The sequence below is a fragment of the Centropristis striata genome, chromosome 13, assembly GCF_030273125.1.
Source record: "Centropristis striata isolate RG_2023a ecotype Rhode Island chromosome 13, C.striata_1.0, whole genome shotgun sequence".
NCBI classification, from domain to species: domain Eukaryota; kingdom Metazoa; phylum Chordata; class Actinopteri; order Perciformes; family Serranidae; genus Centropristis; species Centropristis striata.
This window is the reverse complement of record NC_081529.1, coordinates 15,138,840-15,158,428: the sequence shown is the minus strand read 5'-3', so window position 1 is coordinate 15,158,428 and position 19,589 is coordinate 15,138,840. Positions and strand designations below refer to the sequence as shown.

The window sequence follows — 19,589 nt, the reverse complement described above, 5'->3', positions numbered from 1 at the left end:
CAAAGGCACTTAAAGACTTGCTTCACATACACACTGATACACACATCGATGGCAGCAAGCTAGATGTCTTCGAACTACAGACGCTTTTCTATTCCGCATTTTTTGACTTGGCACATCAGTCTAGCATGGCAGGGATTTTCATCCAGTGGCAGACCCTCTCAAAAGATTTAGGAAAAGGAAGCCCTATGGTGTCTCATATTGGTACATTTTGCAATGATAACTACAGTATAACCCTCCTAAACCTCCACCACTGCTGCTCCGAAAACCCCCTAAGGGTGTCCCCTTTTAGCTACCGTATGACAGCTGATTATCGTCACGCCTTATCCACACTTACGTGGGGATTTTTATAAACATAGCTGGCCTTTCTTTCACACGTAAATGCCAGTCTAGGTCACTGATGAAGGAGCTTTTTAAAAACTCCAGACAGTATACCGATTTTCAGATCTCTATATCGAGTTGACTTACATGGATCAAGGAGATGAAGCAAATGCTACAAATTAAACATGTTGCTGAATCGTGATTAATAACAAAGCACTCAGCGCCCAAAACTGGGCCACACCTCTATACAGCTCTATAGGTTATGTTGAGGCATAGGTTAGATCAGAGGGAGGTGGTGCATTCAACAGAATGAGGGTTGAGGGGTACAAAAAGTGGCTTTTGGGGTTTTTATTGGCACAAGGCATGAGCTGTGAATAAGATACGGCAGGTTAAACAAAAGGTCAGGCAGTTAAGAGCAGACTGAAGTGGTGTCAGCTACAATATTTCAGGTCTGATGTTATTTTAGCTCATTGATCTTAAGTCATTGTTGGCCAGTGTTCCCCTTTAAAGACGGCAGCTGAGCAGAAATGAGCAGCAGCATTAGTATAACTCATTGCTCTACCTCGTCACTGCACCTGCACACACACACACACACACACACACACACACACACACACACACACATTTAATCACTCTCAGCGAGCCACTTAAAGTTTATGCAATAATTCATCTCGAATGATGGCACATACACACTGAAACACACACACAGGAACACGCATACGACTTTCCTGCTTGTACTCTCGGTTGCAGTTGCTCCATAATATGAATTGACATTTAATTCAACAAGGTGAACTGAAACTGTACACAAATAGACTCTACACATAAATGTTGCAAACAAAGTATGTTTTACTCTCTCAGGAGACTCATTACTTATTACTGAATACGTGCCACTGGCAGAGGGAATCTCCATAAACATACATATACACTCTGTAGCCTGCAAAAGCGTGCAGCTTTGCAGCTGCAGCACTGATTCTACCTGATCTGTACATATAGTACATGTATCTCACATATTGTGGAGCTACTCTGCTGTGGGCTACTACACCCACACACAATTATCTCACACATTTAGCTGAATGCATTACCCGCGGCTATGGATTGGACTTGAAAGGTCAGGATTTTCAGGCAAACGAAGTGAAATGAGAGGAGCAATCTGCCATTCTGCATCTATCTCAAACTTCTCTCTCACACATACAAAACAGGATCATCTTGTGACCTACAGCAGGTTGAGAAATACAAAGACGCTAACCGATTATGAAGTGACCGAAGTGAGTGCACAACAGAAGTTCTGGCGAATATCACACAAACCTAGCTGCTATTTCCATGTCAGTTCTACTGTATGCCCGACACTGTAAGATTGAATATTTCAAAATGAGCCATAATTAAATAAATTGTTTGTTGTTTGAGTCTGTAATTTCTTAAAAGTGTAATTTTCAGAATAGAAGTATGTAATTTGGTACTAATGCAGAAAACCCACCAATCAGTGGTGAGGTGCGGTGGCTGCAGTAATTACATTTTTCTGCTTTTGGGAGGCGTGTTCATGTTTTTCAGGCAGTAAGAAAGTCTAACATAGGTCAACCCGTCTCAGGACTCAGTTTACTGATTGATTTTATGTATTTTCTGGTGGAAATTTGCTGCTAAAAGTGAAACTATCCCCAACTTTTAATTTGGAAGCACTCCGCAGCTAAATCATGATTTCCATAGAGATTGTTTTCGCTCGCCACTCTTTGCTGCTGGCTGTATTTTTGGTTTAATGACAGAAATGAGACAATGCTCGTTTGGTTTAATTCAATTTGAAAATATTAGATGTTGTAGATAAAATTGAAAACCATGATTAAAATATGTTATACCAGATTCATCCTCAAAGTTTTTAATTTAATTAAATTTTTTTTTTTTTTTTATTAATTCTTAATTTTGATGCAAATTTTAATTTCGGTCATAAAGCAGACATATCATGACATAAAGCACAAATTATACACAAAATATATGAGACTGTGGTGCACTATAAGGTGGGAATATACATTTCATTTATGTTTGTTTTGTTTTTTTAATTTAAATGTCATTAACCAGTTAGTGTTCAAGGTCCTCTTTTTGAGAATTGGGGGTTGTGGGCAGTGGATGTTTGGGGGAGATAGCAGGTCAACAATAAATGCCACATAGAAGTGGTGAACATCATCTGAAAGGTGTGAACCTGAAGATTTAATTTATGTTTTTCCTTTCAAAAATATCTAATTAAAATGACTGAATTAATTGTTGAAACCTATCAGGGTGTATAAAGGGTCATAACATTAATATGTGTCCATGTCCACGTTCAACTATGTCCTATAAATTGTTACAGCACTTTTGGGTTGATACCAGTTGCTACACACACATTTGGTGAATAATGCAATTTTATTCACATCAAGAATCGGTAAAAATAAGAGGTCACGTGACCACTTTGAAAATTGCCAAATAGCCTAACTTTACAGCATTATTTCGGCAACTTCCAGACATGCTAGGGGTCTATAGATTCCTTAGATCTTCTAGTTTCATATAATATCAGTATCTCCAGTATATTCCTAAAATGAGTCAGCTATGCTCTCTGGAAAAGAAAAAAAAACTGCGGAAATTCTGAAGACTAAGTATGTAAAAAGTGCAAGACGAAAAACACACACTGCTAAGCAACGTTTTGACTGTATAGGATCTTCTTCAGGTGTTTGAGAATTAATTGTCATGCAAACATTTCTCATGAATAGCAATCAAAGTTTCAAAAACAAAAATTCAATCAAATACCAATTGAAAAAAAAAGGCAATACAGCGAACTGAAAAGGTACGTTTTTATCCCCCAGTGTATAACATAATGTCTCAATGTGATCTTTTTTTTAATTGCACTTTGTTGTAACAAAGAGTTGGACAAAGCCCTTTGCTGTCGTCAGCACCCATACGGTTTAAATAAGGAACGCTAATGCTGTTAACAAGATACTCTTACAATGGTAGCTGAAGGACAAATATGAAAGATTAATTTGCATGTTCCATGTGTACGAATGTGCAAATTTAAATATACCCCAGCTACAATAGGAAAGTCAAACACACACACACACACACACACACCGTCACACTCATACCATGCATACATACATGTGATGCTCACCCATAAATTAAACACCTTCTATTTTGCTCTCAACACCCAATTTATTTTTTTTGCATCTGGTGCTCAAAATAAACTCACAACATGTCCTCAGTGCTAATAAAAGAATATCGAAGAAACGCGCGTGTGTGTGTGTGTGTGTGTGTGTGTGTGTGTGTGCATGTGTGTGTGTGTAGCATCATGCATATCCCCACACTCAGTCCCATCACCACAGAAGTTTCCTGCTTCTGTGTTTTATTTTTTATCATCTGCAAGTCTTACCCTCCTCCTCCTCTGGCTTCTCTGAATGAGGGGAGACACACACAGTATTTTATGGATGATGATGATGATGATGACGATGATAATCATGATGAGGATGTATAGACCATGGGACACACAGACCAATAAACACTGAATGCAGCTTTTCTTACCCTTCGTGTCTAAAAGAGAGAGAGAGAGAGAGAGAGAGAGGAACAATTTATGAGAAAATTAAACAATCTTTACAAGAAGCTTTTAATGAAATATTAATTTTTCAGCGGTTATTGTAGTTTAGCTGTATAATAGCTGATTAGTGTATGCTTAACTCAGAAATAAATTGGATTTCTGGAGCACAGCTTGTGGGCTCAGATTAGATGTCATGAAGGCACTTACCAGCAGGGGCTGCTGCAGCCTTATCGCCGTCGGCTGCTGCAATTAAACAACAATTATGTAACATAATTTGTACATCCTCATTATTTCGTATCATACAAAACCAGCAGCAGCACAGTGTACGGATAGTCATGGTTTTCAGTGCTGGGACTCTGTAAACTGTCTAAAGAGCCGCATCTTGTGATATAAATCCTCAGGAGACAATAACTAATAGTCATTTGTACCCATGAATGAGGGTTTATCACTATATTTATCATCATTTTATATATGTATGTATATATGTATGTATGTCTGTATTCTGCTGTAAAATGTATTCACAAATGCTCCTAGTTAATGTGAGGAGGCACACAGCAGATAAACACTTCACGCTGCATTTTACAAATAGAAATCAGTCACCCTTACAAAACTGCACAAAACATATTCTTTTAAATAAAGAGATTCATTCCAGTAACAAACACACATTCACAAGTACCCGCACAGGGAAACTACATTCAGGCAACCTTGCTTTATGCACCTCTTCTTGATTTCTGTGGGGTTTGCCGCTGGCAAAAGAGAGAATATTGGATTTCAGCGGGGGAATAGTGCATGATTCAAATGAGGCATGGTTTACAGAAACAGTGAGGCTGAGATAAATATAAGTACATTTTTCAGAGATCATGAGGAATAATTGGGCTTAAAAAATTCTGAAAGGGACGGCCTCAAGACAAAAATGCTTTTGATAGGATAAGTACATCAAAGTTCCAGGATCCCAGATCTAGGTTACTTTAGAAGCTCAAGGGTGTCTAATGAGATGGCAGATTAGGCATGAGTTTCTGTCTGCCAGCACACAGCTGCACAGTAATAATTCAACTTTGGCAGCATTCGCATCTTAACCATCTATTTTAATAATTTCACAGGTCTGTGCCCGCAGTAGGGCCACTGTTTAAATGTTAAACTTTGCCGGGGACATTCTGTCGACGCAGCAAAGCGTATATTAAAGGGTGAGCCACGCAAACGAGTGAGGACATCAACATGACAGCTATCGTCTCTCAAAACCGCTAAAAACAAGCCACAACTGCAGAGCAAGTGTCCCGTGAGCCTACTTAACAGTGGGTCTAAGATATCAAGGCCCGGCCTTGGCAACCTGCTTATGCTCCAGGCTGGCACACTATGTCTGGCATACTGGTGGGGGGGCAACACTTCTATTTTGGATGAGGCTTGCTTTTCAGGCAACAATCTGTTAATGCCTCTCTCAGCACTTTGATCCAAGAGGGGATCCGTGACGCACCAGGTGGTAAAAACTTTCTTTAGGTTCCGGCTGAAGCATCGACCCCCTGTCTACTGTAAACCATTGTGTTTTTTTAGAAACACCCTGAAAGACAACTGGTGCGTTAAATAAATAAATGTCACACACTGGTTCTATGAAGCTTGTTTGAATATAAAAGTCACAATTGTCATATGAATACCCAGTCAGGGCCTCATTTATTGTCAGTGGAGCGGCTACACATCAATATAAGATCTCAAATGAGAGTTTTGGTTCGTCGGCGTTGAGATTTGGGAGAAAGTTATTGACGTTCAGAAATTCTCATTTGACTGTCTGCAACCTCAGGAATGCTATATGTGGTGTGACATTTTGAACAATTTAATTTAAAGCTGTCACTGTGGCTGATGAAAAGTCCTGCAGTCTCCAAAGCAAGTGCAAGCTCTCCTGAACAATGCAACAAATAAACTGTAAAAACACCTCGAAGTGCTACTGGAGATTAGACTTGCTAATTTCTCACAGATGGTAAAAAATAACCTAATTTATATTCCACCTGACAACCTTTTTCTTTACATCCTAACTTAAACACAAGATCTTTCTACCCTGCCTCAGTTTCTCAGCAATCACTGTGCATTTTTCTCCATTACTTCAAGCAATATTTTGTATGCAGTAAATTGAGTAAACAAAATAATTTTTAGACTGTCAATGTCACTGCTACCTCCTCTACGGATGATTACACAGGGATTTCATAGATGTTATCAAGATCGTCCTTTCATATCTAATTTAGAAGATTTTCACTGCACAGTCCTTCCTATTTTTTCCCCATTTAAATAGTTTACTTTGTGGGTCCCAGGTAAAAGATTTTATGCAGATGACCGGAGAACGAAAATTCAAATTACTGCATTGTGCAACACAAAAATACCACAGAGAAAATATTTAATAGGCAGTTTAAAGCATTTTATAAGTGACAGTGCAACGAAAGTGTGAAAAAAAAAAGAATTTGAATATCCAAAAATAACAAGGATGAGATGTGATGTAAAATGCACAGAGAACACTAGTGTTTCAAAAGGACGGCAAAGGGATAAAAGTGGTAAAAACAACAACAACAACAACAACAACAACAGTGAGTCTATCTTCTTCTCAACAAAGCACTTGTTCTCTGCTGTGTAAGAGAACGTTTGTGCTCATTATAATACAATCACCTGCTTTGGGGTTTGACCTATGGACAGTCTGTTTGGACTGAGCTGTGAACCCACAAGCAAAAATATAATGTATAAAGGAGCCATGCTAGCAGCTCTATGAGGCTGTACTTGTAGCTAAATGTTTACCAGTTAAATGTTGGAGCGGCTGTGGCTCAGATGGTTCTGAATGGAAAGTCAGTGGTTTGATCCCTGACCAAGGCAGTCTACATGTCTAAGAATCTTTAGACAAGATACTGAACCCAAATTGCTCCAGCATTTAGATGAGAGTGTGGAGCTCAGGAAGAGAATGCTAACCTAAAGCTAACCCATCAGCAAGGTGCAACCTAAACTCAAAATGGACAGTGAACTTCTAAGAGTGTCTTTTAGTATGACCAAACTCTAAACAAGACATTTCCGGTGACCAAAATGTTACAATTTAGTTTCATGAAGTGAAAACACTTTGTGGCTGCGATTTTCTCAATCAAAACAAAGCTTCCAAAAGGATAGCCTGCTTATTTGTCTTTTTTGCTATAAATGGGACCATGATTTACAAAATTACATCATGCTGTATTGAACAAGAATTTAAACTTACAATTGACACCATAAACTCTTCAGGAAAATGTTTACTGGGGTAATAAATCAAGCGAGAATTAGGGTAATTTTTTCATAGACTTCTATACAATATATATTTGTGTCAGCAGTGCCTGCAATGCCCTGCTGGCCATTAGAAAGAATTTAGATTCAACACACTTTTGTATTGGCTTCACTTCTCACTTATTTCAAAAAAGTTTTAAGTCTCATTAGTTCCATACTTAACACTCATATTTAATTTGGGCAGATATGGCAAATCTACAGCATCTCAATTAGTGAAGGTGAACGTTGTTCTCTACTGAAGCTCCACTTTGTGATTCAAGTTGATAAGACCGGTTAAGATATTTTTTTGCTGTAATTATCCATAAGTGACCTGTTTCTCCTTCAGACCCCTGTACGCTCCCTCAGCCTTCCCTGTCACAGGCCTGTCTGTGCTGCGTGGGAAAAGCTTTGAGCAAACCGCTAAGTCACAACCGGGACAACTGTGCCCCTTCAACCCTTGGCGCTAATGCTGAAAGTAATGCACAGCTGATGAACACGCTGTCTGTGCGGATCCATCTCCGTTCTCATTACCGTCCACGCTTCATCGGCAGTCCTCCCTGCCCTAGATAATTTCACTCTACAGCCGTCTGTCTCTCTGTCTTCCAGGTATCTGTTAAATGGATAATGTCTCTTGCGGTCTCCGTTCCTTCTTTCTTTTCACTTAATGCAAATCCCTACTCTCAGCACTTTTTCGTCCCACCGTTTCTTTGTCCTACTTTAATCTGATTCCACTTTCTTCTGAAGAGAGAGAAAAAAATAAAGAGTTGGTGAGCAAAGAGGCAGAAACTAAAGCGGGGAGAGAGGAGAAGAATGAGCCAGGCCAACAGGGGTCAAGGATGGCGTGAAGCCTCACGTTAAGAGCCTGGGGATTGGGTTCTTAAGTGGGGGAGATGAGACCGTTTATATTTAACTAATATCATGTGAGATGCTTGTTGAAAGAGGATTTTATTTACTCAGTTTTCGCTGACCCTACCGGAGTGAATACTGCCTTTAAATACACACACGACTTCCTGCTCTCTGCATCACAATTATAGACCGTTTTTTATTTCCAAAAGCTTATCGCTAATATCATTTTAAACTTGAGGGCTTTAATGCTTCATAATATGACTCCGGCCAGATTAAGATTAAGTAATAATACTGAAGTTGAGACGCAGGGGGGGATTTTGTGTGTGAAGTAAGTATGTGTTGGTTTTCAAGAGCAGAGCACTAACACTGCCTGGGTTGGGGATTTGCTTCTGACCACGGATACTAAAAGATGTATGCATTCTTGAATCTTCAAGGTGCTTAAGATATAAGTATCCTCTAAATGGCATGGGCTGCTTTGTATATATATTTATATATTGCAGTGGATTACAAGGTCAGATATGTTTTATTCACAGTTTTTCACTTTAAAACACTGTCTGATTGCTGAACCACTCATAAGATAGAAGAAGTGTAAGTACATTTTCTTCTGAAAAACAAACAAAACAAGCAGTGTACACAACACTGAAACTTTATAAGCCTTTAAGTTGATATGATGAAACGTGTAAGCAAACAGTTGCTCATTTACTCATGAAGCAACAGAATAATTCATTTGGAATCGTGTTTGTTTTTACCTGATGAATGTAGGTCAAGTATTTCCTTTCTTTTAGCTCTGTGTTTGGTCTCTACCAACTCCTGAGGGAATAACTGTCTCTTTAGCTGCTAAATGTTCCTTTATGTTCAGCAGCTAGTCTCTAACTGTGTCAGTTTGCTGTCGGCTGCTGATACAGTTGTATACAGTGGCTTGATAAGGTTTATGGCTGCAAACAGCCACCTGCTGCGACTGAAAGAAATGCTATATGAATAAAGAATGAGCTGAAAGACAAAACTGTGACGATTTCAGATCAACTGCAGCTTCCAAATTCGATTTGGATTGATTCAATTAAACTGACGATTTATAGTCTGTACAGGGTATTACATGAGAAGTGACCCCTTTATAATACATGTGATTTTTAAGTCATGTGATCCACTGATGATGTTAAATATCAATTATACCTGCTTTAATAATTCTAAGCATTTGCTGACTTGTTGCTATACTTGACACATTTCCAAAATAACTTATCATCCATTATGTTTAACATTTTTGATGCTTTAATGCTGTTTGACATAATGTAGTTTTCACAAAAAGCTTAAGATTTCTGACAATCAGGTTCTCTAAACTCAATTCAAATTATAGTCTATTTAACTTTACTTTGCATTCAGCGCCACAGTTAGGAATTAGTGCCATTGTAAAGCTGTGCATTTACATAGACGTCTTCTCAATATCGCCTGACATCGTAGTTTGCTGTTACTTTGCTCTAGTGGTGTACTAGAATATAGTATCTGGCATACTGGGACAAACCTTGGTGGCCCAGTGGACCGTCAACAGTTTTTTACCAGCCATCCAGCCTTGTCTGTCCCTTCAGCCATTTTGTAATCACAACCAAGTCTGTTAAGCTTGTGCCTCCATCTTACGATCTACAGTAGCCAACTGTGTTGCTACTGTAAAACGGTGGATAAATTAGTATGAAAGTGACAACCCCTGTGAACTGACTCGACTCACTGTCAGAAATTGATCAGTTCAGTCCGATAACATTTGGAAAGTCAAGAAGAGGTTCAGCATAAGGCTAAACTGGAAGTCCATCACGGAAATCTGCTAGCGTTGGGTCAGCCTCAGGCTGTTGATGGAAACTGAGTATAACAAGTTGACAATCCTGTCTGATAACCGGCAACAAAATTATGAGAATACATACAAATTAGTTCCAGCTGTGACCTGTCACATCAAAACCCACCAACCCAAAATTAATATAATTGGTGCTAAGTGTTCGTTGATATGCATCCCAAAATTCATCCATCAATCACTTCCATTGGAAGTCCTGCTGAGGAGGTTTGAATTACATGGGTGGTAGATAGTGGTGGAAAGTAATGAAGTACATTTACTCAAATACTGTACTTAATTACAATTTTGAGGTACTTGCACTTTGCTTGAGTGTTTCCATTTTATGTAACTTTAAACTTCTACTCCACTACATTTTAGGCAAATATTGTACTTTTCTCTCCACTACATTTAGCTGCTAGCTTTGGTTACTTTACAGGTTGAGATTTAACATAACAACATGATCAATTTAAAGTGTTTCGACTCTTTTTCTAATCAGCCATGTTGACTATTGGCAACCCCTGCTCATGCTCACTGTATCGTGACACCTACAGTCCAAGATACAAAGTTTCTACGAAGTTTATTTCTTCTATCATGTTATAATCACACACACATATTATTTATTATACAGAAAGATGGAAAGCAAGCAAGATCTATAAGTTAACATGTCAGAGATGATTACAATGAGAACCAACAACCTGACATTGTTTCTTATGGAGTATTTCACACACTTTATACTGAAAAAAAAGAGAGCACATTTACATTTCTGTGCTCATCCCCTCCACCACACAGCCCCTCTCCCTCTCTCTCCTGCTCTCTCCTCCCATTTTGCTTTTGAAGGGTAACCTCTGAGGAATGTGCTTCGTTAATCTCTCTTGACATTTCCCTGTCTTCCTCTGCTGCGTACGTCTCCCGCTTGTTCAGTTGGTTAAGCCAAAGGAGTCAGACCAAGCCAAACATTAGAATCTTGAAATCTTTCTCTCTCATCGCTGAACGGGGCACGATTTCCTCATATGCATTTGTTTGAATGTGCGTTTTGATGCCGGATGCAGAGCAGCTGCGTCTTTAAGAGACGTCTAATGCTGCTGCTGAGGAATGCACCACTTAAGTGGTTTTGTTTCTACTGCAGCTTGATGTTGGAGGACGGCTGAATACATTAAGTCACTTAAGCGTGTCTACAACCGTAAGCTATGGCAGCAGCAGACGTGTTAACTAGAGAGTGGGGCCAGCGCGGCCTCCTCTCAGGCTGAGCATAACGCCAATTGGTGGTAATATATTCTCAGAGCTCATACTTTGTTAATGCAGCCTGGTGCCCTTTTTCACTGCACCCCGGCTGCACCCCTCTACACAAGTGTGTCAGTCACAGGTGAAACTATGAGCTCAAGTTACCGTGTGTGTGAGTGTGTGTGTGTGAGTGGAGCTGTGTGCATGCAGATCCAACAAGTAGCAAGTTGCAGTTTTGAGTTACTTGTGGGAGTCCGAAATGCTCCTGAGGCAAAATGTTTGAGTTAAACCATAAAGTGCGGAGCCAAAGAACCACAGGATATTCCTCATAATAAATCCACGTATCACTTGTGCCGTTAATATTTCCTTTAGATGCTTAAAGTTTATTTTTCAACAGATGGCAAATCAGAAAAGCAGGATGAAGGAAAGCCCTGAGGTGCATCGCAAAAAAAAGTTTTTTAACCACACAAGAAAATAAACATCTGTGCATCTTAACTGATTGTAATAAGCTAAAACGACCTCTCGCACACATGTCGTTCTGTGTTTATATCCTAGAAAAGCTTGTTTTCGCCAAGATCGTTCAGAGACACAGAATCAGCTTTTTGGAGTTAATATCAGGCTGCTCTTTATCTTTTTCACGTTAAGTAAACTGAAGTCGGTGAAAAAGAAAAGGACTGTTTTTAAAGCAGCACTCCACCGATTTCACACATCAAAATTAGGGAGGTGCTGCTCACCCCGTTAATATGGTCATAAAATCTCTTCAGTTTCTCTGAGGCAAGCATTCAGAAGTTTGTAAAAATAACTCCAGTGGTGTCATCAGGGTTATCTCGTCTTGGGCTAAGACATAAAACTTGCTATGGAGTTGCATTATGGGAAGTGTAGGATGCAGCATCTTTGGAGCTTAATTAGAGACTGTGGTTTTGATCAGAGTCCAACCAATACTGGATTTTTCAGGGCTGATGCCTTTACTGATACGAGGGAGTGAAAAGTTTTGATATTGATATATCTTCCAAAATAAATACATGCAACAATAACTATTTATTTTTTAACATATAGACAGAGTGAGCTTACTAGTTTATGTTTGCTGTTATATTCGAAAATTGTCAGTCTATGTGATGACACCATTTCTAAATTTCCTTACCTGCATTATATTCTAGAAAATAATAATAATATATAATATCAGTGCATATCAGACAACATTCGTGCTGATCGATCTATAGGTCAGGCTCTAGTTTTGATGTTTCTCTTACAAGTCTCTGCATTTTATATAAGTGCAATATTTAATAGCTGGAATCCTAATTTAAGCGTGTCTTGGAATAAATAAATGTAGTTCCAGAAAAAAACTGGTTAGATTTGCTGATTGGAATTATGGCTTTATTTTAATTTGTTTGTATCATCATGAGTATAACCCAGATTCCCAAGAAGTGAGGACACTGTGAAAAACATGAATAAAAACAGAATGCAATGATTTGCAAATCCTTTTTATCTTACATTCAATTGAGAATACAGTACAAAGAATATTTAATGGTCAAACTAACTAACTTTTGTTTATGTAACAATGTACTGTCATTCTGAATTTGATGCATTCTGTTTGCGTTTTGCACAGCTTTTCTAGAATCAGGGTTTCAAATGTTGGTTGTGTGATGTAATGGCTGTAGAATAATGACACCATCTGTGTTTGGATTGGTCCCCTTAAAGCCTTGTTTTTAAATATACAAACTGTCTGATTTCCCAGAAAAATGAAGGTTCTATTTACAGCACAAAACAGAAAAAGGAAAGCACATGACTTGCACCTGTACTCATGAAGGTATTAAAATAATGACATTAACCTGAAAATGAAGTTTTCCACCTGTATCCACCCACTTAGACTGAACTCAACCAATCAGAGCCTCCCCTGCTTTAAAAGCAGCTCTGCCTCTCTGAGATGTTTCCTGTAAGTAAAACTCCCATCCACTCCAAATTCTACACATATTTGGCAGTGCTATTCAGAAGGGAATCCCTCAATGCCTTAAAAGCACCTTAATCCCACTTTAAAAGCAACTAATTTCATTATAATGCCCGATGATCACACGTGGCCAAGCTGCTGCTACTGTACCTAAAACCACACGATGGTGTGACTGAGATGTGTTTTTGAATTTGCATAATATTAAAAAAATACACAAAATGTAGGAATATTGGCAGCAGAGCATAAAGAGAAGATTAATATTCAAACCATCTATTTATAAGCCTGAGTGTGTGGATGTGTATCAATGGTATTATTGGCACTTGGCTGGCATCCATGCTGGGGGCAGAGCGTGACTGATGGAGTTTCAGCATTTTATGAGGAGGATGGAGAGCGAGCGGTGCTGTCGGCAGAATCGGGGTACACTTAAGCCTCGGCCTTCTCTATCACTCAATCATCTGCCAAGTTCATCTGACAGTCCCTATGGTCTGATTTACATCATGCACTGAATAGAGCATCACCCCCTGTGGAGGAGGAGGTAATGGGATACAATCAGGAATGATTCAATACTAGCTTAACATGCAGATTAGTAATGGTTGTTGTAAAACTGACGTCAAAGGACACATTTTACCAGTAATATCAGTGACTGTCGGGGCTGAGGTATCAAAAATAATCACCACCTGCAAGTGAAAGTGTCAGGAAGCTGCTGGTATATTCTCAGAGCTCCCAGTTTTAAACACACTGACCAGGAAGGGAACGGGAGAAGTGTTTGCATATTTGGATGACCTACTTTTTGTTTTTGGCTGCTAAGCTTCAGCAAGTGAGGGGAGAAAAATGGAATATTTTTAATATTTTCAATATTTTAAAGGATTTTCTTTCATGAACCTCTAAGAGAACTTGTTAAAGTTTTGCTTTAGAGGACAAATGTATCACGCTCTCATCCAGCCCGTCTCTTCCATCCTGCATCATTTCTTCTAGCAGAAATGTTATTACATTTCTGTTTTAGACTGTAATTATAATTTCTGTCAAAAACAAATGGAACGTAACTTTTAGGTGCATCACGGTTGATGGATGAAAGCTGCAGTGATTGGTCATATTTGCTATCATGGTACAAGGATTTACTGGGTTGAGGTGAACAAATGTGAGGAAAATTGTCAAATGAGGTCAGAAAAACAAGCTTGTATCATAGTTACGTTTAATTTATTTAGTTTGCGTCCAGCCCTTTGACAAATGTGACTATTTTATTGCTGTTTATTTTAGTCTTCCATGTTAGTAAACTGAGAATCTGTGGCTACTCAGACTTGTTGGTTGTCAGCACATTTTATTGGGTGGCAGTGGCTCAAGTGGTAGGGCGGTCGTCCAGTGATCGGAAGGTCGTGGTTTTGACCTCTGGATACTTTGACCAGACTGGTTGCAAGATACTGAACACAAAACTACTCCAGAAAGCTGTGCCAGCCGTGTGTGATTGGTGTGAGTGTGTTTACATTTCTATAACAAAACTGCTACCATAAATGGGTTAATGCTGACTTGTAGTGCTAAAGCATTTTGAGTGGTTGCTAAATGCTAGAAAACCGCTGGTCAGCGTTAAAGCCACATAGTTGGTGGGCAGGAGTTAACAACCAACCAACTCAGGACCAGGGTTTCCCATTAATTACCCAGAGTCTATTTGTGGTCCATAGTCTCATGTGCTGCATATTTTATATAAGTATTTTTACACAATTTGTAATATAAAGTTATGTTGCGTTGTGTTGCTTTTGCTCAATAGAGTGTCTATCACCCTTCAGTCAATCAAAACCCCGACCCCCACCTCTCCATCCTCCTCCGAGACATGCACACACGTGCATTGAATACCCCACTACTCAGCTTCATGATAGAGAAACGTGCCTACCTGTCTGAATCAGTCCCGTCCCCACATCATCTCTCAGTGTGCAAGTGAGACGAACTACATACTATCAACCTGTCTAGCCCGGTCAGCTCCAAACACACTGCTGCATTATGCCGTTCGGTAGCCACAAACTAACATTAGTTAACAATTAAAGTTGTTTTTATCTCAAAAAGCTAAACTGTGACGAATTACCTCCTGTCGCTAAAAACACATGCAGCTTTCTTAATAATAGCACAGTGTGTTAACAGAATCCACCACAAAATCTACAAGAAGACTGTCAAAATAAGCTGCCGTAAATAAAACATACAAGAACCTTTATTCTCCTTTAAAATAATTTATTAAAATATGCAATGATTATGTGCCCCTGGACCCCCAATGGTTCTTTATCCCCCTACTTTTTTTTCTGATCCACCAAATTTTGGCCATATTGACCAGATATCAATACCGGTACTACATCCCTTGTGTCGGTGCCTAACCTTAACCATAACCCCATCTTCATTACCACCACTGAGGTGCCCTTGAGCAAGGCTATTAACCCTCAACTGCTCCAGTGGAGCTGCTCAGCAGATCAGACTGTGGTTGTACCAGGCATCTTCCAGGTGTGAATGTGTGCAAAATGTTTTTGCAGTTGTTGTCACATTGACAGCGGTTTGTATTCGTCACATGTTTGTCGCAATTTTAAAGCGACGGTTGTCACATTCCAGAATAAAAATAGGAGCAGCCATTCAGAAATATTCACATTCAACATGTTTGTGGTTGCAGAAATGTAAAATGCTTCATTCTGGCGACTTCATTGAACAAATTCTACCTTATTTTGTGTTTATTTTATTGTTGCAAGACGGATGCAACCATGCACAAACACTGTGCTACTGTTGATCTCAGAAGCACTGACTCTGCAGAGACCTTTGTACAAAGAAAAGGTCAATAATAATATTTGTCCCACTGAGACAGGTAGATAAACCTTTAAAGGTGCTGACACTCCTGTGTGTTATTCAGTCTACATGGTGTAACGGTCATGCATTAGGCCTGTTGTGGCGAAGGACTGAGGGATTAGACACGCGGGCCTGTAGCGGGAATGTGAAGGATGGGACAGCTGTATATAACACTGGGTTGTAGTGATGATGATAAGAATTATGGCTTGTTTGGATTCCACCAGTGATGTCTCTCTCCCCTGCTCCCCTCCTCTCTCTGCCACACGTGAGTAGGAAGATTTATGAAGGAACAAGAGAGGAGAAAAGAAAGGATTTGGTAATAGGGTTGGAAGAGGAATAAAAGGGGTGCAAAACTGAAGATTAGATTCTATGGCACTGCTGTAAACTTTCCTGACGATTTGAATGAATCGTTATTATGTGAATAAAGCAGTCTCAACATAAGAAAACAATTGCTAAATGCAACTCTAATTTAGGGATGAGGAATCTGCGGTATTGGGTAAACAAAGGCGGCTTTAAATACCATATTAAGCTGTCATCCACTTCAGCTTTCCATTCATTTCCTTTTGTCTTCCAGCTCGCATCAACACAGTCTGCACTCCAAATAGGCCAAGGCCTCTCTCAAATCACAGAGGAAGCTTTCGGAATAAGGAATAAAACATTCTGGGTGCGTATCCACTGCGCAACACACGACTCGGGCTGTGTTTAGATAGACTTTGTTAATGATATATAAGGGCTCAGTTCTTTGAGGGACCTCAGAGCGTCGTCGTTTGACTCTGCATCTGTCTGTAATCCATCAAACAGCGGGTGCATACCTGTGGGAACCTGATGATAGCCTCGGTATGAGGTAATGCTACACTGGACCACTTGTGAGTCGTGTGGTTTGAGGGTTGAGGGGGTGATAGGATGTTGGACTCTTTCTAGCCTGCAGCCAATAGGGTGACAGACTTAACCTTCCACTGAACAACTGCTACACGCCAAAGACAAGAAGATAGACTCGTAGATGTCCAGTGGGGTCGGTTTCATGCACATATTTCAGATGGGTCTGTGGTGTTTCACAAACATAGACTCAAAGCAACAAGACTTCAGACAGACATCTAAATTCATCCGCTGAAAACTGTCAAGTCCCTCCAGATCTTACAGTGGACTAATCTGCCATGAGTTGCTTAGCAATAAAATGCATTTTTCAAACTAAAAAACAAGGCAAAGACAGTAAGCATCAAACTGCTCCATTCTGTTCTTTCCAGCGGGAAATGTTTAACTTCTGGAAGAATTCAAGAGTTGAAAGCACATTTTGCTGAAAAGATTTAAAAAAACTAGTTGTATGAAATCTCAGTGCAGTGCAGACATGCAGCAGTGCTGACATGCTGGTGCTTCTAAAGGACGCACAACTTCTGATAACTTTGGACAACAGAAATGACTGACGATGTCCTCACCGCTGTGTATTTCCAACAGGCTGCTTACAGTGCTGCCTAGTGACTGCGGTGTCAGCAGGTGACACTAATTATTACCAACACATTCTCATCTCAACTCATCGGATATAAACATTTTGTCACGGCTCTCTGCAGCTTATGTCGATGTATGAGGCCCCATTCTGCGTCGGTTCCAGACGTGTCAGGGATGGCATGTCATAGTAGCTTTTCAAATTAAACTTTCACAGGAAATGCTTAACTTCAGGCAATACAACCACTTGACTAAAGTTACTGTAAAGGAACAGATTTGGACCTAAAAACAGCTACTTGGTAACTACGCAGGGTGAGTCCATATACTGTAACACCTTTGACTCACACGGGACACAAATAGCAGTCCCCTGTCTCAGATCCGGTTCTGAAAGTGTGGATCTCCCCTCACCTGCCTCTCAGTTTATGCTTATATGCTTTTATTATATTATATATTGTCAAATTTTGTTGGTACTTTATGTTCTTGTGTTTTTGAATATTCATTGCTTTCTTTAACCCATTGACGCCGGGAAAACATTACCGCATTTCTACCATTAAGACCGGGATCGCTGTTGCGTCACTCTACCATTAAGGCCGGGACAGCGGATATGTCATTTTGTAGTATTTGTATTTTTTTCCACCTATTTTCGGTCTCTTGGCCAATGAAATGCATCAGACCATGATCAGAATACATGCGGGAGTGTCGCAATACAACATTGGACTTTTCCAGAACTTTGAAATCATGGCGGAAGACAACTATAGCGGAGGAGCTCAGCAGTAAGTGACGGAAACAGCGCCGATCATTTAATTGCTGATCCGGACTTTGAACCCTCGGAACCAATCGACCGGGATTTATGGATGAGGAATATGTTTTTAGACGACATATTTTCACCAAAGAACAGACAGATTTGTGGCCATCTGGAGATAATAATAATAATATTAATAATATATTAATATTAATAATAATAATAATAGGCTAATTGATTGTGATGATGATATAAGAAATCATGACTGTTTATGTCTTATATTACTTTATGCGTCGTTGAGTACCCTGAAAAGTGCAATATATAAAATGTATTATTATTATTTATTATTATTATTATTATGATTTTTTTTTTATTAGAGTAGGCTAATGAGAACTATGTCTTGTTCTTCCAGTGGTCATATCATGTTTGCATCTTGCTAATGGGCATGTATTAGTATTATGCATAGGATTTTTTATTCAGTCAAATGTTACATTTGCTGAGTTTGTTGATTTAAAAAAAAAAAATGTATTGAAGGTTTGGACAAATAAACTCAAATGAAAGCCACGCGTATAAGCTCTCAAATACTTTTTGAATTTCATTTTTATCTGCCACAGAGGCTGAAAAATCTATTATTTAGTAGGTGTTGAATTTCCAGAAAAACTTCAGGTTTTAGGGGGTCATTTGAAAATCGCCCATAGGTTTTCCAGGCATTTTTTTCCAGGCGCTTTAGGCCTTAATGGGTTAATCTCCAGCCTACTTTTGAATGCACAATTTCTTTTTGAGGACTTAGAAGAAGCTTCATGGTGTGGTGTTATTGTTCTGTTGTGATTGGTGGGTTGGTGTATCCTAAATTACAATCTTAAACACAAGAATATCTGTTTGAAATGTCTTTCAAAAGTTTGAACCAAACTGCTGTTTGATAGACTGCACCAAATGCATAAAAAAGTTCCATCTTAAGACATTTATCAGTTTCTGAACCTGGGAAAACATCTCTGCACTATCTCTTTAACAGTCACAGACATTGAGGCTATTCTCTATCATCTTATTTTGATAAATAATGTAATGTTTTCTTACTTTCATTCACAGAGCCTCCACTGAAACTGTTTATAGCCCCTCGGGGAGGCCGTCCTCCCACACGGAGAACCTCTGGTCTGAGCCGTATTCACAGTGTGTTTTTGTGAAAGTGCCCTGCTCTGCTGTGTCCTAAGAAGGGGAGGGGGTGTTTGGGTAGAGAGATGCTGTCCTCTGGCAGTACGACTGGTAATTAAAAATTGGGTTGTTATTTCTGCACACGCTCAGCAATGGAGTGGTGCCAGGCAGCGAACCACCACCCTGACACCCTGCAACTATCTGCATCAACACTGCTGCACGAGGTCTAATTATTGTGTAACCAGAGAGCTTCGTTCATCACATCAAACAAGTCAATAATCCATAGCTTGTGTGCGAAACAATGATCCTGCTGGGCAGCTTTATTCTGTTTAAACAGGTCAAATAGATGCTAACCGTGTGGACACACACCTCTGTTCCCAGAGGCGTCCATGAGGCCGCAGCTCCTCGCTCGAGAACTATTCTTGTGGCTGTTTATTGGGATACGTGCTTCTTTAGAGCACCACGCCTTCTTGAGTCCTGGGGCGGCATTAACCAT

At 39.5% G+C, this 19,589-nt stretch overlaps 1 protein-coding gene across 1 annotated transcript in view; it reads right to left on the bottom strand.

The window, feature by feature from the left end:
- mybpc2a (myosin binding protein Ca) overlaps positions 1–19,589 on the bottom strand; it is a 61,463-nt gene extending 41,874 nt beyond the window's left edge. Inside the window, exons 1-4 of the mRNA XM_059348085.1 lie at positions 19,463–19,589; positions 4,073–4,108; positions 3,853–3,861; positions 3,704–3,724 (exon numbers count right to left, since the gene is read on the bottom strand). Of these exons, the coding sequence (XP_059204068.1) occupies positions 3,704–3,724; positions 3,853–3,861; positions 4,073–4,108; positions 19,463–19,589 (193 nt within the window). The remainder of the gene's footprint in view (positions 1–3,703; positions 3,725–3,852; positions 3,862–4,072; positions 4,109–19,462) is intronic.